This window comes from Cicer arietinum, chromosome 6, assembly GCF_000331145.2.
Source record: "Cicer arietinum cultivar CDC Frontier isolate Library 1 chromosome 6, Cicar.CDCFrontier_v2.0, whole genome shotgun sequence".
Classification (NCBI taxonomy): domain Eukaryota; kingdom Viridiplantae; phylum Streptophyta; class Magnoliopsida; order Fabales; family Fabaceae; genus Cicer; species Cicer arietinum.
The window spans coordinates 14,770,525-14,793,547 of NC_021165.2; the positions used below are offsets into that span (position 1 = coordinate 14,770,525).

The 23,023-nt window shown below is 26.4% G+C and overlaps 1 protein-coding gene across 1 annotated transcript; it reads right to left on the minus strand.

Annotated features, from left to right (window-relative positions):
• Positions 1-353: 353 nt before the first annotated feature.
• On the minus strand, positions 354-1,985 carry LOC101492572 (berberine bridge enzyme-like 17). The gene has a single exon (XM_004504958.3). It carries the CDS (start codon positions 1,983-1,985, stop codon positions 378-380), a length of 1,608 nt encoding a protein of 535 aa, XP_004505015.1. The 3' UTR covers positions 354-377.
• Between the last annotated feature and the right edge of the window lie 21,038 nt (positions 1,986-23,023).

Here is a 23,023-nt window from a genome sequence, read left to right on the forward strand (position 1 = left end):
TATACTTTAAAAAATCATTTTTTAAATTGTAGCTAAGTTTTTCATTTATATACTCTTATTAGTTTAAAAATAAAATAAAGATTATAATTGAAAATATATGTACATTAATTGAGTCTTGAATTCTAAAATAAATATATATTATTTTATAATAAAATCAAAATGCTAAAATTAAACATCTAAATGGAATAGCATAAGTATGTAATAGAATAACATTTAATATCATACCAAAAACAAAAAGAAATAGCATTTAATATAATACCCAAAAAAAGTACATTCAATATTGTTTTCCAATAGAACTTTAAGTTATTTTTTAAAAAATGTAACATACATTGTCAGTGTAAACAAAAGTTACTGATTTTGTCAAAAACCAAAACATTTTATTTTTGAGGTGGTATACTCTGCTCATATCTGAAGAAATTGTGAGGATCAACCTTTGATTTTACACTCATTAATCTTTGAAAGTTATTCTTGAAATACTTGATCCCATAACTTCGAGCAATATCAAGTCTTGTTGCATTACTAGGATAATTGAGACCTAAATTAAGATCTCTATAATTAAGAAATGCCTCCCTAGGCGAGTTTGAAACATAAGGTGTCATAAACTCATAGAATGACTGAGAAATATTCAAGTAATGATTTTTTGCATCAACCCCATCTTCCCCCCAAGATGTCAAATACTCAATCAAGAATAAGTTTCCTTCCCTATGAGGGAATGGAGTTTCTGATGCTGAAATCTCGTGCATCTTCCCACCATAAGGATTCCACTCCATCCGCACACAATCATTTTTAATCAAAAACTTCCAAATGGATTTCAAACCATTCTTTGAAATGGGCTTCTTCACATAATCTGACATGGTTTTAAAATTGTAAAAAAGGGGATCTTTGGGAACATCAAGTAAAGCTTCAATTCGTGTACCAATTGGGTAATTGGCCCAATAAAGAGTTGAATTGACCCATGGCATTTCAATACAATCATCTCCCTTCAAACCTAATTGATGGAAACTTTTATTTACCAAAGGCAATAATTCATCAATTAGTCCTAAAAATATACCAATAAAAGTTACATTTACACTCTTTTGAGTACCATTAACATTAGTTACCTCAATCATAGCTCTTATGAAAAGATCTTTATGCAATTTGGTTGCAATTTTTTGCCACTGATAAACAACATTGGTAGCACCTTCTTCCACACTCTTTTTCACTTTGAAAACAGTAACTTTTGGAGTCACATGAGCCAATTTAATTTTCCATTTAAGAATGACACCAAAACTAGCACCACCACCACCCCTTATAGCCCAAAACAAATCTTCTCCCATTGATTTTCTATCAAGAATATTACCATTAACATCAACAATTTTTGCATCAATAATATTATCAATAGAAAGACCAAATTTTCTCATCAAATTTCCATAGCCACCACCTGAAAAATGACCACCAGTAGCAACAGTAGGACACACCCCAGATGGAAAAGCATGAACTTTACTTTTCATTGCAATGCTATAATAAAGTTTACCAAGTGTTGCACCTGATTCAACCCATGCTGTTCCTTTTTCAATGTCAATATTAACTGAATCATGATGAAACATGTCTAGTATAATGAAAGGAACGTCTGATACATATGAAAGGCCTTCACAATCATGGCCACCGCTTCGGATTCTAATCTGAAGGCCATGATTGTTGGCACATAGTATACTTCCCTGCACGTGTGACTCGTGCAGGGATGTTACAATTGCAAGAGGTTTTGGTGCCGTTGGCGAGGAAAATCTGTTGTTGTGTGTGTGCATGTGTAAGATGGATAAGAAGGAAGAGTTTTTTGGAGTGTAAATGGCATTTGATGCAGGGTTTGAAGGTGGAGAATGGTTTGACAGACATTGTAGAAAGTTTTCTAGGGAAGATGATGATTCTGAAGTTGTTACAAGAACAGAGATAAGAAGTGTTATTAAACTAATTGAGAGGGTAAAGGGAAATTTTGTGATAGTATCCATCACAAGAGTGTTTGGTTGGTTATGAGTGTTATGGTCAATGTATTATTACATAAACATTTAAAATACTATGGTGGTGGATTAATCGAGGTTTAAATACAGCATGTTGATTGGAATTTCGTGCAGTATTTTTGTGATTAATCATTTAATTATGAACTTATTTTTTAGTCAAAAAAAAAATATATGGACTTAGCTAAACTAGTAATAATATAAAGAATCGAGAATAATGTATTAAATTATAAAGTCAAAATAACGGTCAGGAGTATTTATGGGTGTTGATTAATTAAGAAACGATAACCGTATTAAATTATGAGTTTAATTTTATCTGTGCAAGTGTAACCGCGCGCTCTTGACTCGATGCATCAGAACTATATCTCCCGCTGCTCAATTTACTTACCAGGGGTTGGAAACTGGAAATTGAATCTTCATCCTCATCGATGTTCATACGTAAATAAAATTATAAAAAAAATAAATTAAGTTCTATGTTCATACGTTAATATTTTTGAATAATTACTCAAATATATTTTTAATAGATTAATAAGTTAATATGTCAATAAAATTAAGTTCTATTTTAATATTTAACATCACATTTTGAAGAATATGACTTTATATACATTATACTTATATTTTATAATAATACATTTAAATATGTCAAAAATTAAATGATGTTAATATACGTAAATTACTAAAAGTTGAATATATAACAAAAAGACCAAAATTTAATATAATAATTATACAAGTAAAAAATATTATTTATATTTATTTAAATATGTCGGCCTAAAAAACTTAGTATGTGGTATGTAGTCTGACCTTTTTAACTAATAGGCTTTTATAGAAGTCTTGACCTTATATGTAGGGATGGGAATAGGCTAGGTCGTCCGTCAGGGGACTATGGTCTGGTCTACTTATGGTCTGGTTTGGCCTGACCTATTTAATAAAAAGGCTAGGCTCAGACTATTTTTAAAGCCTATTTATTTAAATAGGTCTGGCTTAGGCTTATAAAAAAGCCTATTAGGCCTGACAAGTCGACCTATATATATTTTATTATTTATTAATATTATTTTTTATTATTATATTAATAATAATATTTCCTTTTTTAAATTCTATCAATTAGACAATCACTCAGTAGTCATTCTAGATTCGGTAGTCGTTCCATATTTGGTAGTTATTTCATATTTGGTAGTCATTCAATTAGTCAATTACTCAGTAGTCAATAGTCGTTCTATATTTGTTTGAGAGTTAATAATGGATGCGTTTGTTTCAAAGAAAAGTCTATTCTTTGAAATCAAAAATTATTTTGTTAGAAAAATTATTTTTAGTTTAATATATATAGATATGTACATTGATATTGGTATATGGAGAGCATCATGTGATATGAGAAGAACATTTAAATGTTTTAATGTGAATAAGACTTTTAAATAGGCTTTCAGGCCAGACCAGACTTTTAAAAAGGTCAGGACAGGCCGGAAAAAAACCTATGATAGGCTGTAAGTCAGGCTTAGGCCTAAAAAATTAATCGTATGACAAGCTCAGGCCTTTCAAAGTCTGGCATGGTCTGGCCTATTCCCACCCTTACTTATATGTTTAACAAAAAAAAAAATATGGCATAGCCTGAACCTGACGTAGGTTAGGTCGTAGGCACCTGTCGGTCGACCTGACCTATTCCCACACTTAATCGCAACCATTATTTGTGTCCCATTTAAAATAAACATTTATTATTAAAGTTGAATATTTATACTAATATTATTTAGAACTAACTTCATGAAATATTTATTATTTAAATTTGAATAAATAAAATATAGCAAATAAAAACAATCTAAATAAGGAATTTAATCTGAATAAGGAATTTAATTGAATCGAAAAAATCCAAAAAAAAAATATAATTAATTTTAGAATTGAATCGAAGGTAAAATTAATTTTATACCTTCATAAACAAATCTTTATTTTTTTAATCCCTTTCCCTTATGTATTTATATTATATATATATATATATATATATATATATATAATAAGGAATTTAATTGAATCGAAAAAATCCAAAAAAAAAATATAATTAATTTTAGAATTGAATCGAAGGTAAAATTAATTTTATACCTTCATAAACAAATCTTTATTTTTTTAATCCCTTTCCCTTATGTATTTATATTATATATATATATATATATATATATATATAATTTTGTTAATTCGTTAGTTTATTAAAATAAAGTTAGTTATTTTTAATTATGAAATAATTCAAATAAAAATAATACCAATTTTTTAAAATATTTTCTAAACTCTGTCGACAAAAAATATTCTAAACTTTTTTTTTTTTGAATTATTGGAATAAATCTAGAAAACAGGTGTTTTCAATTTTCTTAACATATAAAAATGAAAATTATATGTAATAATAACATTAAATAAAATAATCGATACAATTTTTTTTTTGTATGGATGAGATGATATAATAACCACCAAAACACACAACTATAATATTCAACTTAGCAATATCAACCTTTATCAATTGAACTAAAACTTAACAACTTTGATGAAATTTTATGAACACAAAATGAAACTTCAATTTATCATATAAAAATGAATATTAAATGCAATAATAGACATTAAATAAAATATCTTTTTGAAATTTTGACATTCGTATAATTTATTCAAACATTTTTCGACAGAATTCATTCACTAATTATCAGCATAAATCTTTACACAAAAATTGAAATTAAAATAATAAGGGATTTTAAATACAATAGTTTGCATTAAATAAAATTTCTTTTACAAATTTTGAAATTGAAAACTTAAAAAAATCAAAATTTAAAAAAGTTATATCATTTTTTGTCAAAAATATATTCATATTATTTAATAAATAATTATTCATAAATTCATGCGTAATAGCCAATTAAAAACTTTAAGAGAAATGTGTACATATAATATGTACACATAATAAAAGTCATATTCAATTCCAAATTTAGGGAAAACATATTCTACAAATATGTTACTATATATGTCAAATTAATAAAAATATCTAATAACAAAAGGTCTATTTTTTTTTGAATTATTTACCTATTTGATATTTATAAATTCAAAAAATAACGAATGTCACGAGTAGGGGAGTTGAATTGAGTTCCTTTTAAAATTTAGTCCATGCACTAATATTATCCTCTCAAATTGTCTTTGAAGTGAGTATGGTTAGATGAAAATAATTCTCCTCTTATTGAGGATGATCTAAAGAAGAATAATATGAGTTTGAAATATGTATGATATAAGTGTGTTAATGATAAGAATAAAATAAAATAAAAACTAAGAGAGTAGAGCTTAAGAAGATTCACACACATAATTTATACTAGTTCACATAATATAGGCGACTCCAATCCTCATAGCTTTGTGAGATTTTCACTAGTGCACATAAATTTGTCCTCTGATCTACACATTTTTAACTATGTATTTTCTTAACCTCACTAAGCTTACAAAACTGTATTTTTACTAGCCTTGACAGGTTTACAAAATAACTCAAGTTTATATCAACTCGAGGATATACAAGTAGTAATGTGTTTGATTTGTTTGGGATCAAATTACAACTTTCTAAGATAAGATATTAATGTGAAGTTGTATATAACACACTCAATAAAAATAACCCTCATATATATTTAAGTTTAGAAGAATGTGTAGAATGAAAAGAATGATGATAAACTTGAATAAATTAGATGTTTTCTTGTAGATGATTATCTTGATGTTTGAAGATTAATACTTCTCTATTGATAGTTGCCTTTGGAGCTTCAAACATATGTAATAGCAAAATATAGTTGTTGGAGACTTTGCTAAGTTTTTTTGGACTTGTCTTTATTTGCAAAATTGTCATTTAGCCTTTATCCTCTTGTTAAGTTTGCTCAAATGATGATTGTGGTGGTCTATTCTCTGATTTGGTTTGTACGAGGATGAAGCTTTTATTAATTCTAATTTGACTTGTGCTTTTGACTTTTCTCTTTTCCAACAATTGTAGTGTCTTGCTTCATGAGTCAAGGACATAATTTTTTGTACTTTGGTACTTTTACTCATTTTCCCATGTATAAGGATGAATTGACAACAGAAGTTCATCCATCCTCTATTTATCTGTTGCTTATCCTTTGCCATAGAGGACATAAATTCATCATTTTTTCTATATTGTTTATCTTCTAACATAGAATACATAAGTTCATCCTCTCGTAAGTATTGTTTATCATCTGTGTTTGTCCTCATATCTTATTTAAGTACAAGGATGAAGTTTCTATTTTATTGAGTCTTGATGTTATTGTTGTTTTTTGCTTTTTCTTGTCCATCCACTTTGACTAGTGTGCCCTTCATGTCAAGTACTTCACTTTTTTGTACCTTTGTAATTTTATGTATATGTCCAATTTGTTATGAGGATATGTTATGCGTCTATCTTTATCTTGAGAGTGTATTCATTCTCTGATGTACTTGATTTTAAGGATGTTCATGGATGATCATCCTCAGATCTATGTAAGTCTTTGAGATATTATTGTGTGTCTTTCTTTCCAATATGTGATTGTTGGAATTTGGTGTAAACAGGTTGACACATTTTTTACTTGTTAAGTAACCTTCTAGGATATGATTTATAAAATAGATTTTTATTATCCTCTTGATTTATAATTGATGAGATGGTTCTTTCCTGTTTCAAATACCTTGAAAATCACGATTGATGTGTTTGTCTTACTTCCAAAGTTTTTGTACAAATTTGAGCAATGTTGGCATATTGATTTTCATTATGAGAGGATGATTTTTTCGAGAGTCCATCATCAGGTTATGTTAAGTGTGAATATGAAAATATTTGTCTTCCACATATGAGTACGTGATTTATGTGATTTCACTTCTATGTTTACTTTTGGTAAATATTGAATAGTGTGAACAACTTGTCAACTTTTGTCTCGATGTACTTTGATGACAATTACTTTTTCAATAATTGTGAGATAAAAATTTTGATAAATATTTATCCTCAAATCTGAGATTATGAAGAATATTCATCATCAGACCTGATATTGTGATGAATGTCCATCCTCATTTTTATCCTCGGATATAAGATTGTGAAAATATTCATCCTCAAATATGGATTCTTCATCCTCTAATTTTCATATAGACACATCTTGACCCATAGTTTTTCTTGACTTCTTCCAAGAGATTTTATGTTTGATTGAGATGCAACATATTGCGATGATCATCTTCAGCTTGAGGATAATCATATTTATATTTATGAATTAGGCTACTCAATTCTTTCATTGTTGAGTTGATACAACGCACTTGTTTATGTGGGTGGTTTCAAGCTTGATCACTTATGTTCTTTCAACAAAAACTCAAATCCAAACATCAGTAGATCGCCATTTAAAAAACTTAACATTTATTTCATAAGATTTGTTGTCATTAAAATTAATATAAAAAAGATTTTTACTTATGGATAACCAAAAATATTAAAATCTCTAAAGAAAATTTTGTGTACACATAAAAATACATGTATTTTAATCTAAATTTTAAACAACTAAATTCAGTAAATATGCTTCTATATTTTTTAAATATAAAAAAAACTTATAATAAAAAATAATTAACTTTTTTAAAATTCTCTATGTTATTAATTATTAACTTGACGATTATTCCATACATTGTGAGTACATGACTCTTAATAATATTTATAGATAAAATTATTTTACAAAGTAAGTACATATTTGTTAAACTCAATAATAATATTACTATTACAATAAATTTTATGACTTACATTTATATCTTGGGCACAGACTCAACTACACTAGTTCGTAGTTAATTAGCAATTATGATTTATTGACAGAGTAAAAGTATTACACATGTCATAACGAGGTTGATTTCATATTAATTGAATTTTTTATTACTATAAAATGATATTCGTTTATTCAAATTTTTGGAATACAATACAAATTCAAATCGGTTAAAATCAAAAAATATAAATTTATCAACAATCATCATTCAAGTTAATAGTACAAAACATCAATATGCCTATAAAGATGAAAAAATTCAAGTATATGCAATACTCGTTCTCTCAAATTTGTAACTTTCACAACACTAAAATCATTGATTGAGATTTGAAATGGATCAATGCTATTATGTCAATCTAAACCAAACGAAAACTACAACAAGATGGAAAAGCCAAAAATACCGCAACAAGATAACAAACAACATAATGTTGAACTCATACAATGAAATCACATAAATATATACAAAAGAAAAACTAAATCGATATGAAAGCAATTTAATAAATAAAACGAGAAAATAAAAAAAATAAAAACTTAAAAGAAGTGATTGTGGGCAAAAATATCCCAAATCGCCTCCTCTATCTAATATATACATGCAGAAGAGTAAGATACATTGGATAGTATATAACTACTCTTATTTCATCAATTGACACCTAATTAAAATTAAGAACATTTTAGTCTGAAACACTTCTTTACACAACATACTAACTATTAATCAATGTATCATTTATTTACTCATTATTATCCAATGTATTCTTTGTTTCAACATACTAACTATTGATCAATGTATCATTTGTTTACTCTCTATTATCCAATGTATTTATTTTCTCTGTTTATTAAATATAACACCCCAAATTTTATAATAGATTATTTAATTAATTAAAATATTTTTTAAAGAATTAATTTGATATTAAAAACATTTTAAAATATATGTCAATAGATATTGTGATTAATTTTCTTTTTATGAGTGTTTGTCATTGTGTAAAATTCTTTATTCATATTTAATCGAGTGGTTAATATAATGTTGCATGCTGCTTTATTTTGAACACCCCAATTTAATATTTAATCGAGTGGTTAATATTTAATGTTCCACACCCCAATTTCTAATGTTGCACGCTGCTTTATTTTGGACTGACATTGCTTCGCCCCTTTAGTTTATATTCCTAGGTAATTAAAGAAAATAAAACATGATTTCTTTTTAACTTATAGAAACTGCGCCTTATTCCCGTAAGTAGTCCCTACTACATGAAATTGATTTCACCAAGTCCATATAACATGTCTCATTAAATCAATGCCTCTTGCAAGTCACCGGACATCCCTTTAACCATCGAATAGCATCCAATCACTTTGACTAAATTAAGTTTCTTCAACAATTGATGCTATGTTTGGATAGTTGATATTATCAAGCATCACACAACTTTTTGGATGATTTGGACCTCAAGCTTCGGTCATAATTTGCGTTTTATGGCAATTAGTTTCAAGAAACAAACAAACATTTTTTTCTCTTCCTCGTCGAAACCTTTAAAAAATATTACTCATTGTGTCTTTCAGTGAAGTTGACGTCAAACCTTTATGGCACTCCGACGAGTCGATGAGACCTTATTTGAAGTTTGATTTACTCGTTATTTTGAATTCATTCTTGCTCCTAAAATTATTATTAATTATTTAACATTGATTTTTATGATCCGCATAATCTATCAGTCGTGTCTCAGCGATTTTGTGATCTTGCCGTTTATTTGAATTAATTTGTTATACGTTGTCCATCTGCAGTTGTTGTTGAAAAGTCCCATTGATTTTTGTATTTGAGAAAGCATAGAAATAAGGTAAGGGATGAGATAACGTTAAAATTAATTAGTATAATATATTGTAAGATGAATGAGAATACTTATTTTTGAACGATTCATCTGGGGCTCGCTACGTACGGCAATAGTCTTTTGAGTGATAAATTAATTAATGTGGAAAAATGGAAATTGTGAGATTAAAATTTGGAATAGAAATATGGGTAAGTTGTTAATTGATTTAACGATGTGTGATATTTGATATTATTGTGATATTTGATTTAATTTCATTAAATGTGTGGTATTTGATATTATTGTGATATTGGATATAAAATGAATTTGATGCATATGTTTGATTAGATGAGTTTATGTGAGGTGATAATAAAATATAGATGCATTATGTGATATAATTTTATTCAATGATAATGATGTATGATTGATAATAGTGATGTTATAAATTTGTGATAAATTTATGTGATGATGATGATGATAATATTATAAATTTGTGATTATAGTTTTGATGTAATCCCATAGTTGATGAAATAATGATTATTTCAACTTGTGCTAAAGATAATGCTCTTAATGGAGTAGTCTAGGCCAATGAGCGAAGAAAATAGATATTGATAATTTTTGAAGTTAAGATTATTTTGTCATCATATAGGTAGGGCTTGACAAGCCTAGTGATTTCGGGGAAATGCAACTGAAGTCTGATCGTGGTGGTCTATTGTTGAGTCTTAAGGCAAGATTGTTAGACCATAGAGGTATTCGGGTGGAGAATTCCTATGTGACTTGGAGATAGCACTCCAAATGTCTGGAGCTACCACGCAACAAACGTGTACCTCAATTGTCATGTATATATGTATCAGTTTAGTGGAGGGGATCTATGAGGACAGAGTCAATTTGAATTGTCCGTCCACTCAAGTGGTGGTGTGACACCTTAAACCCCAAAATAATATACATAATAATTAATATTATATTTCTATAATAATTAATATTATATTTCTATAAAATTTGCAGCAGATAAATAAAAATATGTTTCCAAGAAAATTAAAAAAAAAATTATTTTCAACTTAGGATATCACGTTTGTCAAAAATTAAAAGGAACACTTTAAACTTATTTTCTCTATTAAAATAGTGTAATCTCAATAAGCTTGATTTACGTATTATTGCTTGATTTAATTTAAAAACTTACTAGTACCTCTAAGATTTTCATACAAAAATTCTTTTCAAATTAAATAAGTAAAATACAATTTAAGCCCTTATTCCCGGTATCATCTATCAGAGCGTGGTTCTGCTCAAACTTGAACTTCAAGATTCATTAACCTGTAATAACTGCGATTTCGCAAACGCATGACCAAGCCAGTCAAACACAAACAACGAAAGTGATGAGTTTCAAAATCATGATGACAGTATAATACAAGTAAGAAGAACACGCAAACAATCATAATAGAACCGTAGCATTACACAAACATTCCATCAAGAAAATATCACATTAAAAAGTCAAAATCACTCAAGGAAAATCATGATAATAGTGATGTTATAAATTTGTGATAAATTTATGTGATGATGATGATGATAATATTATAAATTTGTGATTATAGTTTTGATGTAATCCCATAGTTGATGAAATAATGATTATTTCAACTTGTGCTAAAGATAATGCTCTTAATGGAGTAGTCTAGGCCAATGAGCGAAGAAAATAGATATTGATAATTTTTGAAGTTAAGATTATTTTGTCATCATATAGGTAGGGCTTGACAAGCCTAGTGATTTCGGGGAAATGCAACTGAAGTCTGATCGTGGTGGTCTATTGTTGAGTCTTAAGGCAAGATTGTTAGACCATAGAGGTATTCGGGTGGAGAATTCCTATGTGACTTGGAGATAGCACTCCAAATGTCTGGAGCTACCACGCAACAAACGTGTACCTCAATTGTCATGTATATATGTATCAGTTTAGTGGAGGGGATCTATGAGGACAGAGTCAATTTGAATTGTCCGTCCACTCAAGTGGTGGTGTGACACCTTAAACCCCAAAATAATATACATAATAATTAATATTATATTTCTATAATAATTAATATTATATTTCTATAAAATTTGCAGCAGATAAATAAAAATATGTTTCCAAGAAAATTAAAAAAAAAATTATTTTCAACTTAGGATATCACGTTTGTCAAAAATTAAAAGGAACACTTTAAACTTATTTTCTCTATTAAAATAGTGTAATCTCAATAAGCTTGATTTACGTATTATTGCTTGATTTAATTTAAAAACTTACTAGTACCTCTAAGATTTTCATACAAAAATTCTTTTCAAATTAAATAAGTAAAATACAATTTAAGCCCTTATTCCCGGTATCATCTATCAGAGCGTGGTTCTGCTCAAACTTGAACTTCAAGATTCATTAACCTGTAATAACTGCGATTTCGCAAACGCATGACCAAGCCAGTCAAACACAAACAACGAAAGTGATGAGTTTCAAAATCATGATGACAGTATAATACAAGTAAGAAGAACACACAAATAATCATAATAGAACCATATTATTACACAAACATTCCATAAAGAAAATATCACATTAAAAAGTCACAATCACTCAAGGAAAATCAATAAATTTCACTATAACATCAAATCGTCTAAGAGAAATTATCACCACCCACGATACATATTAATCACAACAAAACAATCACAATAAAATGCAATGATATGCATGAACTTAGATTCTACTTCACAATGTAGTACCATTCTAACTCTGAAGTACTTGGTTAGGAGGCTTGATACTATGTCACTATCCCAGTGGACGGACAATTCAAATTGGCCATGTCCTCATATATCTTCTCAACTCAACCCGAGACACATATATGTGACAGTCGAGGTAAACGTGTGTTGTTTGATAGCTCCCGACATTTGGAGTGCTACCTCCAAGTCACCTAGGAATTTCCCACTCGTATACCTCCAAGGTCTAACAATCTTGCCTTAAGGCTCGACAGCAGACCGCCACGATCAGGCTCATTCAGTTGTACTTTCTCAGAATCACTATGCTTGTCAGGCCCTACCTATATGATGACAAAATAATTTTCACTTCACAAATTCTCAATATTTATTTTCTCCCCTTGTTAGCTTAGACTACTCCATCAAGAGCATCATATTTATAAATCATTACTATTTCATCATATATGAGGTACTTCAATATTCTCATCAGAATTTTATAACGTCATTAATCATACATAATCATAATCATAATCATAATCATAATCATTGTATAAACTCATCACAATTTTATAACATCACTAATCATACATAATCGTAATCATCATATAAACTCATCACAATTTTATATCATCACTATTATCGATAAAGAAACAGCATTATCATCATGCATACATATATCATACCATGCATCCATATTTTATTATCACATCACATAAATTCGTCTAATCAAACATATGCATTAAATTCATTTGAAATCAAATATCATAATAATATCAAATATCACGCATTTAACGAAATTAAATCAATCAACAACTTATAAATATTTCCATTTCATATTTTAATCTCACAATTCCCTTATTTTTACATTAATCAATTTATCCCTCAAATGGCTACTATCGTATTTAGCAAGTCCCGAATGAATCGTTGAGAAATACGGTTTTCTCTTTCATCTCACATTATATTATACTCATGAATTCAAACGCTCTCTCACTCCTTACCTTATTTCGATACTTTCACACGCGAATACAATTCGACGAGTAAACATCCTTTGTTCGTTGACTCTTTGTCCTTCAATCGATCTAACTCGACATTTTACGGGTAAACGTTAAAAATAAATTATGAGAACATACTCTAAAAACTAAATTCGAAATTCGGTCAAGTAAAATTACCATAAATCAGAAAACCAATCAGTGGATAATATAGCCACTTTTCACGCGGTCGTTTTGGCGTTGGTTTCACTCAAATCGGGCTTACAGTGAAGGAGAACGGTGCAAAATAACGAATACTACAAACGGAGAAGTCGAATATTTTAGAGAGAAATTGAGGTTGTTAAAAATCTGGAAAATCATGTTTAATTGACTAGTTAAATTAATGAAATAACATACTCAAATTTGGGCGAAATAGGAGAGAGTTTTTTGGAACAGTTATCGATCACCGATGTCAAACGATAGGTTATTGTTGTGTTTACTCTTTAGTTTTACGGCTGCCCTTCCAACTCTTTTTCCTTTTTTGTTTGTTTTATTTTATTAACAATTAGAGTTCTCAAACCCATTAGTCCCTTTATTTATGTTTTTGTTTTACTATTATTATTTTTATTTTGCTAAAATAAAATTAAGAATTATTTAATCTCTTTTTTAATATTCTTCCAAACACAGTTTTTCAAACATTACTAATATTTTATAAATTAGAGTAATTAAAATAATCAATATAAAAAAAACATATGACTAATAATTGAAACTCTCTCATTCAAAATAATCTCTACAATTATACTTATTTTTCAAAATACTCACATTATAATAATACCAGCATATTAAAAAATAGTCAAAATTATAAAATAAATAAATATAACATTAATATTTTATACTAATTACTAAATCATAATAAATATATATAAAATCACAATGTCATAACAAGTATATAACAATAAATGAAATCAAACACAATATCAATTTTATCTCAAGATAATTATTTGTAAAAAAAATAACTAAAAATATAAATTATTATAAATAATTGAAATATAACTACGTGCCTATTGAACATCAGTCAAGCGCACATAAAAGTATTCAATTAATTGAGTACATGTATATACACGTAAATCGCATAAAATATTTTTCTTTAAAATATATATTATACTAAAATACTATTATTTTTTAAAAAAAAATATATCAAATAATAAAATATAATATTTATTATTTATATCGATCATGTAATCTAGTATATATAAAACTAGCACATCATAGAAATCACCTATATAACGAAAATTAGTCAGAAAATTTATCATCATATATTCTAAAATAATTTTAACTTTAAATTAATTATTTAAAATCATATTTAATTAATAAAATAGTTTATTATAAAATTTAGAGTGTTACAGATGGCATAGTATCAAACCTCATAATCAAGTACTTCAAAGTTAGAATGATACTACATTGTGAAGTAGAGTCTAAACTCATACATAACATTGCATTTTCTTGTGATTGTTTTGTTGTGACTAATATGTATCGCATGCAATAATAATTTCTCTTAGACGATTTGATGTTATATTGAAATGTATTGATTTTCCTTAAGTGATTTGGCCTTTTTAATGTGGTATTATACTTTCATCATAATTTTGAAACTTAACTCTTTCGTTCTTTGTATTTGACTGATTTGGCCATGCGTTTGTGAAATCGCAGTTATTATAGATTAATGAATCTTGAAGTTCAAATTTGGGAGAAACTCCGCTCTAACATGTGATACCGAGAATAAGAGTCATAAGTTGTATTTTTATTTATTTAATTAAAAACAATTTTTTGTATGAACCTTATAAGTACTAGTAAATTTTTTGAATTAAATTAATAAATTCTAGTTAAATCAAGTTTACGGAGATTGTTTGTTTTATAGAAGGAAAAAAGTTTAAAGTGTTCATTTTGTATTTTGAGAAATACGATATCCTAAATTAGTTATAAAAACTTTATTTTCTTAGAAACATATTTTCTTTATCCGGTGTATTCAAAAAAAATTAGTATAAATTATTATATATATTATTGTAGAGTTTAAGATATCACGTTAATATAAGGACATATCTTTTTTACTCCTTCACATCTAGATTTACATTTCAATTTCACTATATTTCCCATTTCAAATCTAAATCACTTCCTTCTTACATCATCTTTCTCTCATATTATTCTTTCTTTCTCTTCTTAACATCTTCAACTCCACCTTCACTAACCAATAGTTTTTCTTTTTTTTTTTTTGCTAGAAAGTTGAAATTTCTTCTTTCGTACAAACAAGAATAAGAAAAACACAAATAAACAAACAAAATTAAATAGAAACATATGTGATACATATTTTTCACCAATAAATATAAAAACAATATGATATAAATATTTATTATTGATCAATATAAATATATAAATACGTGATAAATATTTGTCACTGATGATTATGGAACAAATATTTATTGCTGATAAACAAAAATACGGGATACATATTTGTCACTAATAAATTTAAAATAAAAATATGAGATAAATATTTATCACTCATAAATATAATAAAAAAACATGAGACAAAATATTTATAGGCTAAATTACATTTGTGGTCCCTTAACTTAATTTCAGGTAACGTTTTAGACCTTTATCTTTTTTTTTTCCCGATTTAGTCATTTATTCCTAACAATATCAAATAAAGTATGAAAATATAAGTTTATTTGAAGATTTGCGTTACAAATTTGATGAAATTTGTATTATATTGAAGAATATAATTAATTTTATGGGTTTTGATTCAATTTTTTTTTTTTGAATTTTTGTATAAAAAAGGATAACATTGTTGAAATTTTAAAACATAAAATATCAAATTGTCACTTAAAATTAAAATAAAGGACCAAGTCGGGAAAAAAAATAAAGGACTAAAACGTTACCTGAAATTAAGTTAAAGGACCACAGATGTAATTTAGCCATATTTATAACTGATAAATATATATATTAAAAAGGCTAAATATCACTCGTGGTCCCTTAACTTAATTTCTGTTAACATTTTAGTCATTTACCTTTTTTCCCCCTAATTTGGTCCTTTATTTTAATTTTAAGTGACAATTTGATCTTTTATATTATAAAATGTCAACAATGTTATCCTTATTTTTTGCAAATATTCAAAAAATTCATAAAAAATTTCAAACAAAACCCGAAAATTAATTATCATCCTCAATATAATGCAATTTCATCAAATTCATAACTTAAATCTTTAAATAAACTCATATTTTTATCTCTAACAACATCAAATAAAGAATGACAAATATGAGTTTATTTGCATATTTGAGTTATGAATTTGATGAAATTTGTATTATATTAAAGAATATAATTAATTATATGGGTTTTGTTTGACAATTTTGATGAATTTTTGTAAAAAAATGATAACGTTGTTGACATTTTAAAATATAAATGAGCAAATTGTCACTTAAAATTAAAATAATGGACCAAATCAGGAAGAAAAAAAAATTAAAGGACTAAAACGTTAACTGAAATTAAGTTAAAGGATTACGAGTGATATTTAACCTATAGAAAAAGATAATTTTATGTCATTTATATTAGATTATAGATTTGTGAATGATAAATATATAAATAAATAAAAAGATAAATATTAATCACTAATATATATAAAAATCATGTTGATATATATTAATCACTTATAAAAAATATGGGACACGTATTTATCATTGATACAAAAAAAAATATGGGTCATATATTTGATTGAATTGGCCCTGCATTTGCGAAATCACAATTATTACAGGTTAATGAATCTTGAAGTTCAAGTTGGGGAGAAACCACACTATGATAGATGATACCCGGAATAAGGGCTTAAATTGTATTTTACTTATTTAATTTGAAATGAAATTTTGTATGAAAGTCTTAGAAGTACTAGTAAGTTTTTCAATTAAATCAAGTAATAATACTTAAATCAAACTTATTGAGATTACCCTATTTTAATGGAGAAAATAAGTTTAAAGTGTTCCTTTTGATTTTGGAGAAACGTGATATCCTAAGTTACTAATAAAAGTTTTTATTTTCTTAGAAACATATTTTTATTTATCTGCCGCAAATTTTATAGAAATATAGTATAAATTATTATATATATTATTTTGGGGTTTAGAGTGTCATATTTGTCCTTATTAAATTTTTATAAAAAAAAAAAAGATAGTATAAATATATATCAATGAAAAAAAAAAAAAAAAAAAAAATGAATGTGTTATTGATACATAAAAAAAAAAGGATATATATTTGTCAATGATATATAAATAAAATGATAAGATAAATATTTATCCTTCATATATAAAAAAATAAATTATGGGACAAATATTTGTGATCAATAAATAAAAAATACTGAAGACATATTTGCTACTTATGGATATTAAAAAATATTTTATAAAAAGTCTTTATGATTGATATCTAAAAACAACATGGGAAAAATATTTGTGATCGATAAAATACAAAAATATACAAGACAAATATTGTCACCAAAAAATATTAAAACACAGATAGAATAAATATTTGTCAAAGAAAATGAGAAGAAATATAATACATGAACTATATTTTTTCACACATCAATATAAAAAAATTATGCAAATATTTTTATTGATATATGCAAAAATACGAGAGACATATTAGTCAGTGATAAATATCAAATAAAGCACGAGATAAATATTTATCATTGTTAAAAATAGATAAACATGGTATAAATATTTATAATTTATAAATATAACATAACACATGATAAATATTTGTCATTGATACATTAAACATAGGTGATACATATTTGTCATTGATAAATATAAATATAAATATAAATATAAATATAAAAAAATATGAGATAAATTTTTATCACTAATAAATATAAAAAAAAAAACAAATGACAAGTATTTATTACTGATAAATATAAAAAACACAAAAAAAAAATATTTATTACTGATAAATGTAATCAAATACAAGACAAATATATATTTTTTTATGCATAAAAAAATACATGATTCATATTTGTCATTAATACATATATAAAACACCGAAAAATATTTATTATTGATACATGAAAACTCAACTGGATAAATATTTTTAGTAATAAATATAAATAAAAAAATATGTGATAAATATTTAACACCTAAAAAATATTTAAAAAAAAGTATGAGACAAATATTTATTATATGTATAAATAATAAAAATATGAGACAAATATATGTTAATGATACATACAAAAAACACGGGACATATATTTGTCATTGATCAATTTTTAAAAAATTACAGAATAAATATTTATTATTGATACATTAAAAAATACATGATAAATATTTATCACTAATAAATATTATAACTCGTAACAAATGACAAATATTTGATATTTTTTTTGTATTTTCTAAATAAAATTGAGAATAATTATAATCATGGTCTATTTTAAAAATATTTATTTATTTATAGAGAGATTTGACCAGTGAAAGAGAGATAAATTATATAATCTTTTGTAAACAAAATATTCCAGCATTCAAAATATACTTTCTTAAATAAAATGCACAATAATTTATTCATCAGTGCGGAATTTTATTTATAAAAAAAGGTAACAATATTATTATCATAATTTAGGATCTACTGCTCTACTTATTTTCTTTCAATTTTATTTTTATTATTTTTATTAAGATCCATTTTTACTTTTATGATTTATTTAATCATAATTAAAAATACATAAATTAGCTATATATGTAAATAATTTATAATAAATAAATGAGCTATATCTGTTAATAATTATAAAAATAAGCAAGTTAAATAAATAATTTAATATACTTTATAATGTAAAATAATTTAAATAAATAATATTTTAAACTATTTTATTCAAAATAATTTAAATAAATAATAATTTAAAATAAATAATTAAAATAATTTATTTATTATAACTTAAAATAAATAAGCTAAATAAATAAAATATATCAGATTAATCAAAATATATTTAAATTACTAACTTTAAAAATATTCTTTTATGTCATTTTACATTTTAAGTTGATTGCACTGTTAATTTTATTAAACACTACAGTTTAAATCATGGTAAATGCAAAATTACTAACAATACAAACATTTATTATAAAAAAAACACTATCAACTAATTTTTACCTAACATCATCTATAACATCATCTAAGTGTTAAAACAATGACAATTAGGTTACATTAACCATAAAACAAAATTAGTCAAATGTGAAAATAGAAAAATATTTTTTGTTGATAAAATAATGAACACCCATCTGTTTGTATGTGCAATATCATTTAACAATAATATCAAAAACCACGTTCATATCTCCTTAGACTTATTCTCCACCATCACGAATGCTAATGAGAAAATGGTCATTTACACCTCTCCTAACCCAAAAATATTTTAAAGCATAAATATAGTAAAAATATTTTGGTCCATAAATATAGTAAAAACATTTTGGTCCATAAATAAATATAATCAAGTATAGAAAGATCACAATTCAAAAAATATGTAGAAATATCATAATCTAAAGAGTTTGACTATAAAAATTGTCACACTAGTTAGAATTGATTTTATACGATCTCAATTTATTGACCAACAAACATATCGACAATCAATCATAACTAAATAATTATCTAATACCTTTACGGCATATAAATCACTCAAACTCATTTAATGTGGTGAATCCTTCAATTGCATCTATCTTATCAACTATACAATTGTGAGTTGTCATTCTAAAGAATATGGTTAAGCTAAGATTAGTAATTTTAATGTGCCTTCGACAACACATAACATTAACAATGTCAACAATGCATGATAACGCGACAAGAATTATAATCACCAACTAGTGTATGTTGACTCCTTATAACTACGGATAGAGAATTCATCAACTATCTCACAAACAAGAGTGTCTAGTTAGAGTGATTCAATATTCAATGAAACACCTCAACGATTTCTCACATTTACGTTAAACTTTCAATTGATAATGTTGTGAAGGTATCTTGACCACGACAATCCCCTCCCCACCCCCCAAAACAGGCCCTAAATACAACATTTATAACATGTTCGACATAATATTTATCATCAATCATCGTTGTCCAACGTCACTCAATTCATATCTATAATTAACCATAATAGATAGATTAGCACTTAACCTTATTAACATAATTATAATTCACTAGTATATCAATTACTACCAAAGTCTTTATAACTAGTCAATTAATAATTTAATTTATCATTTTGGACTTGTGTATTAATCGACTACCTCCCTTGACCTAATCAATTAGTCAATTTCCTAATACAGTCATACTATTTATTAATTAGTTAATTGTCCTTAACCATGTTACTATTTCTAGCTATCTTATATTGATGTCTAAGCATCAAAATATTTAACAATTAGCAAAACTTAGACATCAAAATATTAAACAATTAGCAAAACTAACTCTTAAGTACGGGTGTAAGTGGATAAAATAAATGCAATCAACCCAAACATTCAAACCAAACCAATCTGAAAATTATTCGTTATTTTTGGTTCGAGTAAAAAACCAAACCAAACCAATGTAAACTAAAGATTATTGGTTCGGTATTGGATCTTAGTTTTAAAAAGCAATAAAAATCAAACCAAACCAACATTATTCATATTTTTTACATAAAAATATGGCCCAATAAGACAACTTTTTTTTGTACAACAATCAGACTCATCACCCATAAAGCTCAATTCTAAACCCTAATGATATCCTCACACAAACACTGTTACACTCTGCCGCAACACTCTCTCGCTCACTCACGCTTACTAGTATCGACAAGATCATATCATCCTCCTTAATTCTCAACTTGGCACCCACAACCCACTGATCGAAATTACGTCGTCCACATCGCCGACTTTCACCTCACTCTTTATTTCTCTCCTCGCTGCCACAACCACGACCGTTTCTCTCATCGCTCTCTGTTTCTCTCACAACTCCTTCATTTTCTCTCTCTCAATCGGTTTTCACTGTCGTGACCTCCTCTCCGCTTCTTTATCTCGGTTTTTTTCTATCACAATTTATTTCTCTCCATTAAAGTAACAAAGTTTATTCTCATTTATAATCTAGTGAACTAAATTTTGATTTCATTTGGCACACTACTGGATGTTTTGTATTTTAACTTAAGTTGTTATTGCACTATGTTATTTCGAATTCTATTTAGGGGACCAAATTATATAATGTTACTGCATATTTTGTTTTTGTCTTTTAGAGGATTAAATTATGAGTTTATAGTTATTCCAAGTTATATATTAGAGGAAGAAATTAAAATGGTTGATGCACTTGTATATTCTTTTTTAATTCTGCCAAAAATTGAAATGTTTATCGTTTTGTTTTTTTTTTAAAATATAATCACCTGAACCGAACCAATTCATATATCATCGGTTTAGTTTGGTTTGAATCAAGTTATAAAAAACAAGTAAAACCAAACTAATCCATGCAAATTTCATTGGTTTAGATTCATTTTTCGTAGAAAACCAAACTAAATTGAATCGTTACACCCCTACTCTTAAGGACTTAAAATTAATTTAAAAAAATTGGGGTGCTAAAAAGTTTCCCACAATATTGTCTTTAAATGACAACCATCAACAGCAATAAATGGCTAAAGGGTTGTTGGACATGGTCTCTAGCTCTCTACAGATTGGCTTTGCATGTATTTTTAAGAGAAGTCCTCCTAAGTTCAACAGAAAATCTCCACATTAGGGTATATGGTTTTTATGCATCACCCTCCACAATCTCTTTTGCCCTTTGAAAAATAATGAATCATAATGAATCACCCTCTCGCATTTTTAATAGGCTTGTTCTTCCAAATTCATCATCAGCTTGAACTTTTATCATGTTCCATATCACAAGAAAAGTTGCACATTCTAAGCATGAAGAAACTCTAATAGTCTAATTTAATTCACTTCATTCTTCAATATACATCTATATTTTTAGAATTAGCTAGGTCGCAATTTCATTCTCTTTCAATGGCGATGTAAGACTATTTTTTTTAAATTAAGTTTTATATTTATAATGTTACTATGCCAAAAAAAACTAATTGACCCTGAGTCGTGGTTCATGCCAACCATATTCAAGACCACCATTGAATATCATCTCGGGACAGATGTCGGGGAAAGGAAGGAAAGAGATAATATTTTATATTTTTGTTATAACATATTTAAAAATAAAACTTCAAATCAAAAATTGATTTAAATAGTTTATTTTAAAATATAATTTTAAATATTTCATCTATTTTTTATAACTATTTTGAATAATGAAATTTTAAAAAATATTTAAAATAAAATACTATTTTGAAAAGCCATTCATAAAAATCATTTTTAAAAGATACATTTTTTTTTAAAATGTGATTTTTATCATGTTAAAATCTCTATAATGAATATTTAAATTACTGAAAGTCAAAATTACTTTTTAAATTGATAACAAATGAACCTGTAAAACCTCTACTATTTTTAAGTATATTTTCATAAAAATTATTTTTAAAAATATAAGATAAAAATGATTTTTTTAAAATTGTAAACAAATAAACCCAATATTTTTGGCAAAACACTTTGATTGAGAGGAAGGGTGTTTGATTGGAAGGAAGGATGTTAGTAGAAAAGGGGTGAAGGTAGCTCTTTTCAGCGTAAAAATTCCTAAGTACGACCCCCAAATTACACACATAGAGAAATGAAATTAAGTTGCTGGTAGTGTTTTTATTGTAATCATATTAAATATATGGTCATAATAGGTGAGAGTATTGAAAAGTGGACAAGAAAAGAGATAATACGGAGCAGGGAAAATCA

Coding starts and splice junctions, on each gene's coding strand:
- LOC101492572 (XM_004504958.3), bottom strand. CDS start 1,985: ATGGATACTATCACAAAATTTCCCTTTACCCTCTCAATTAGTTTAATA.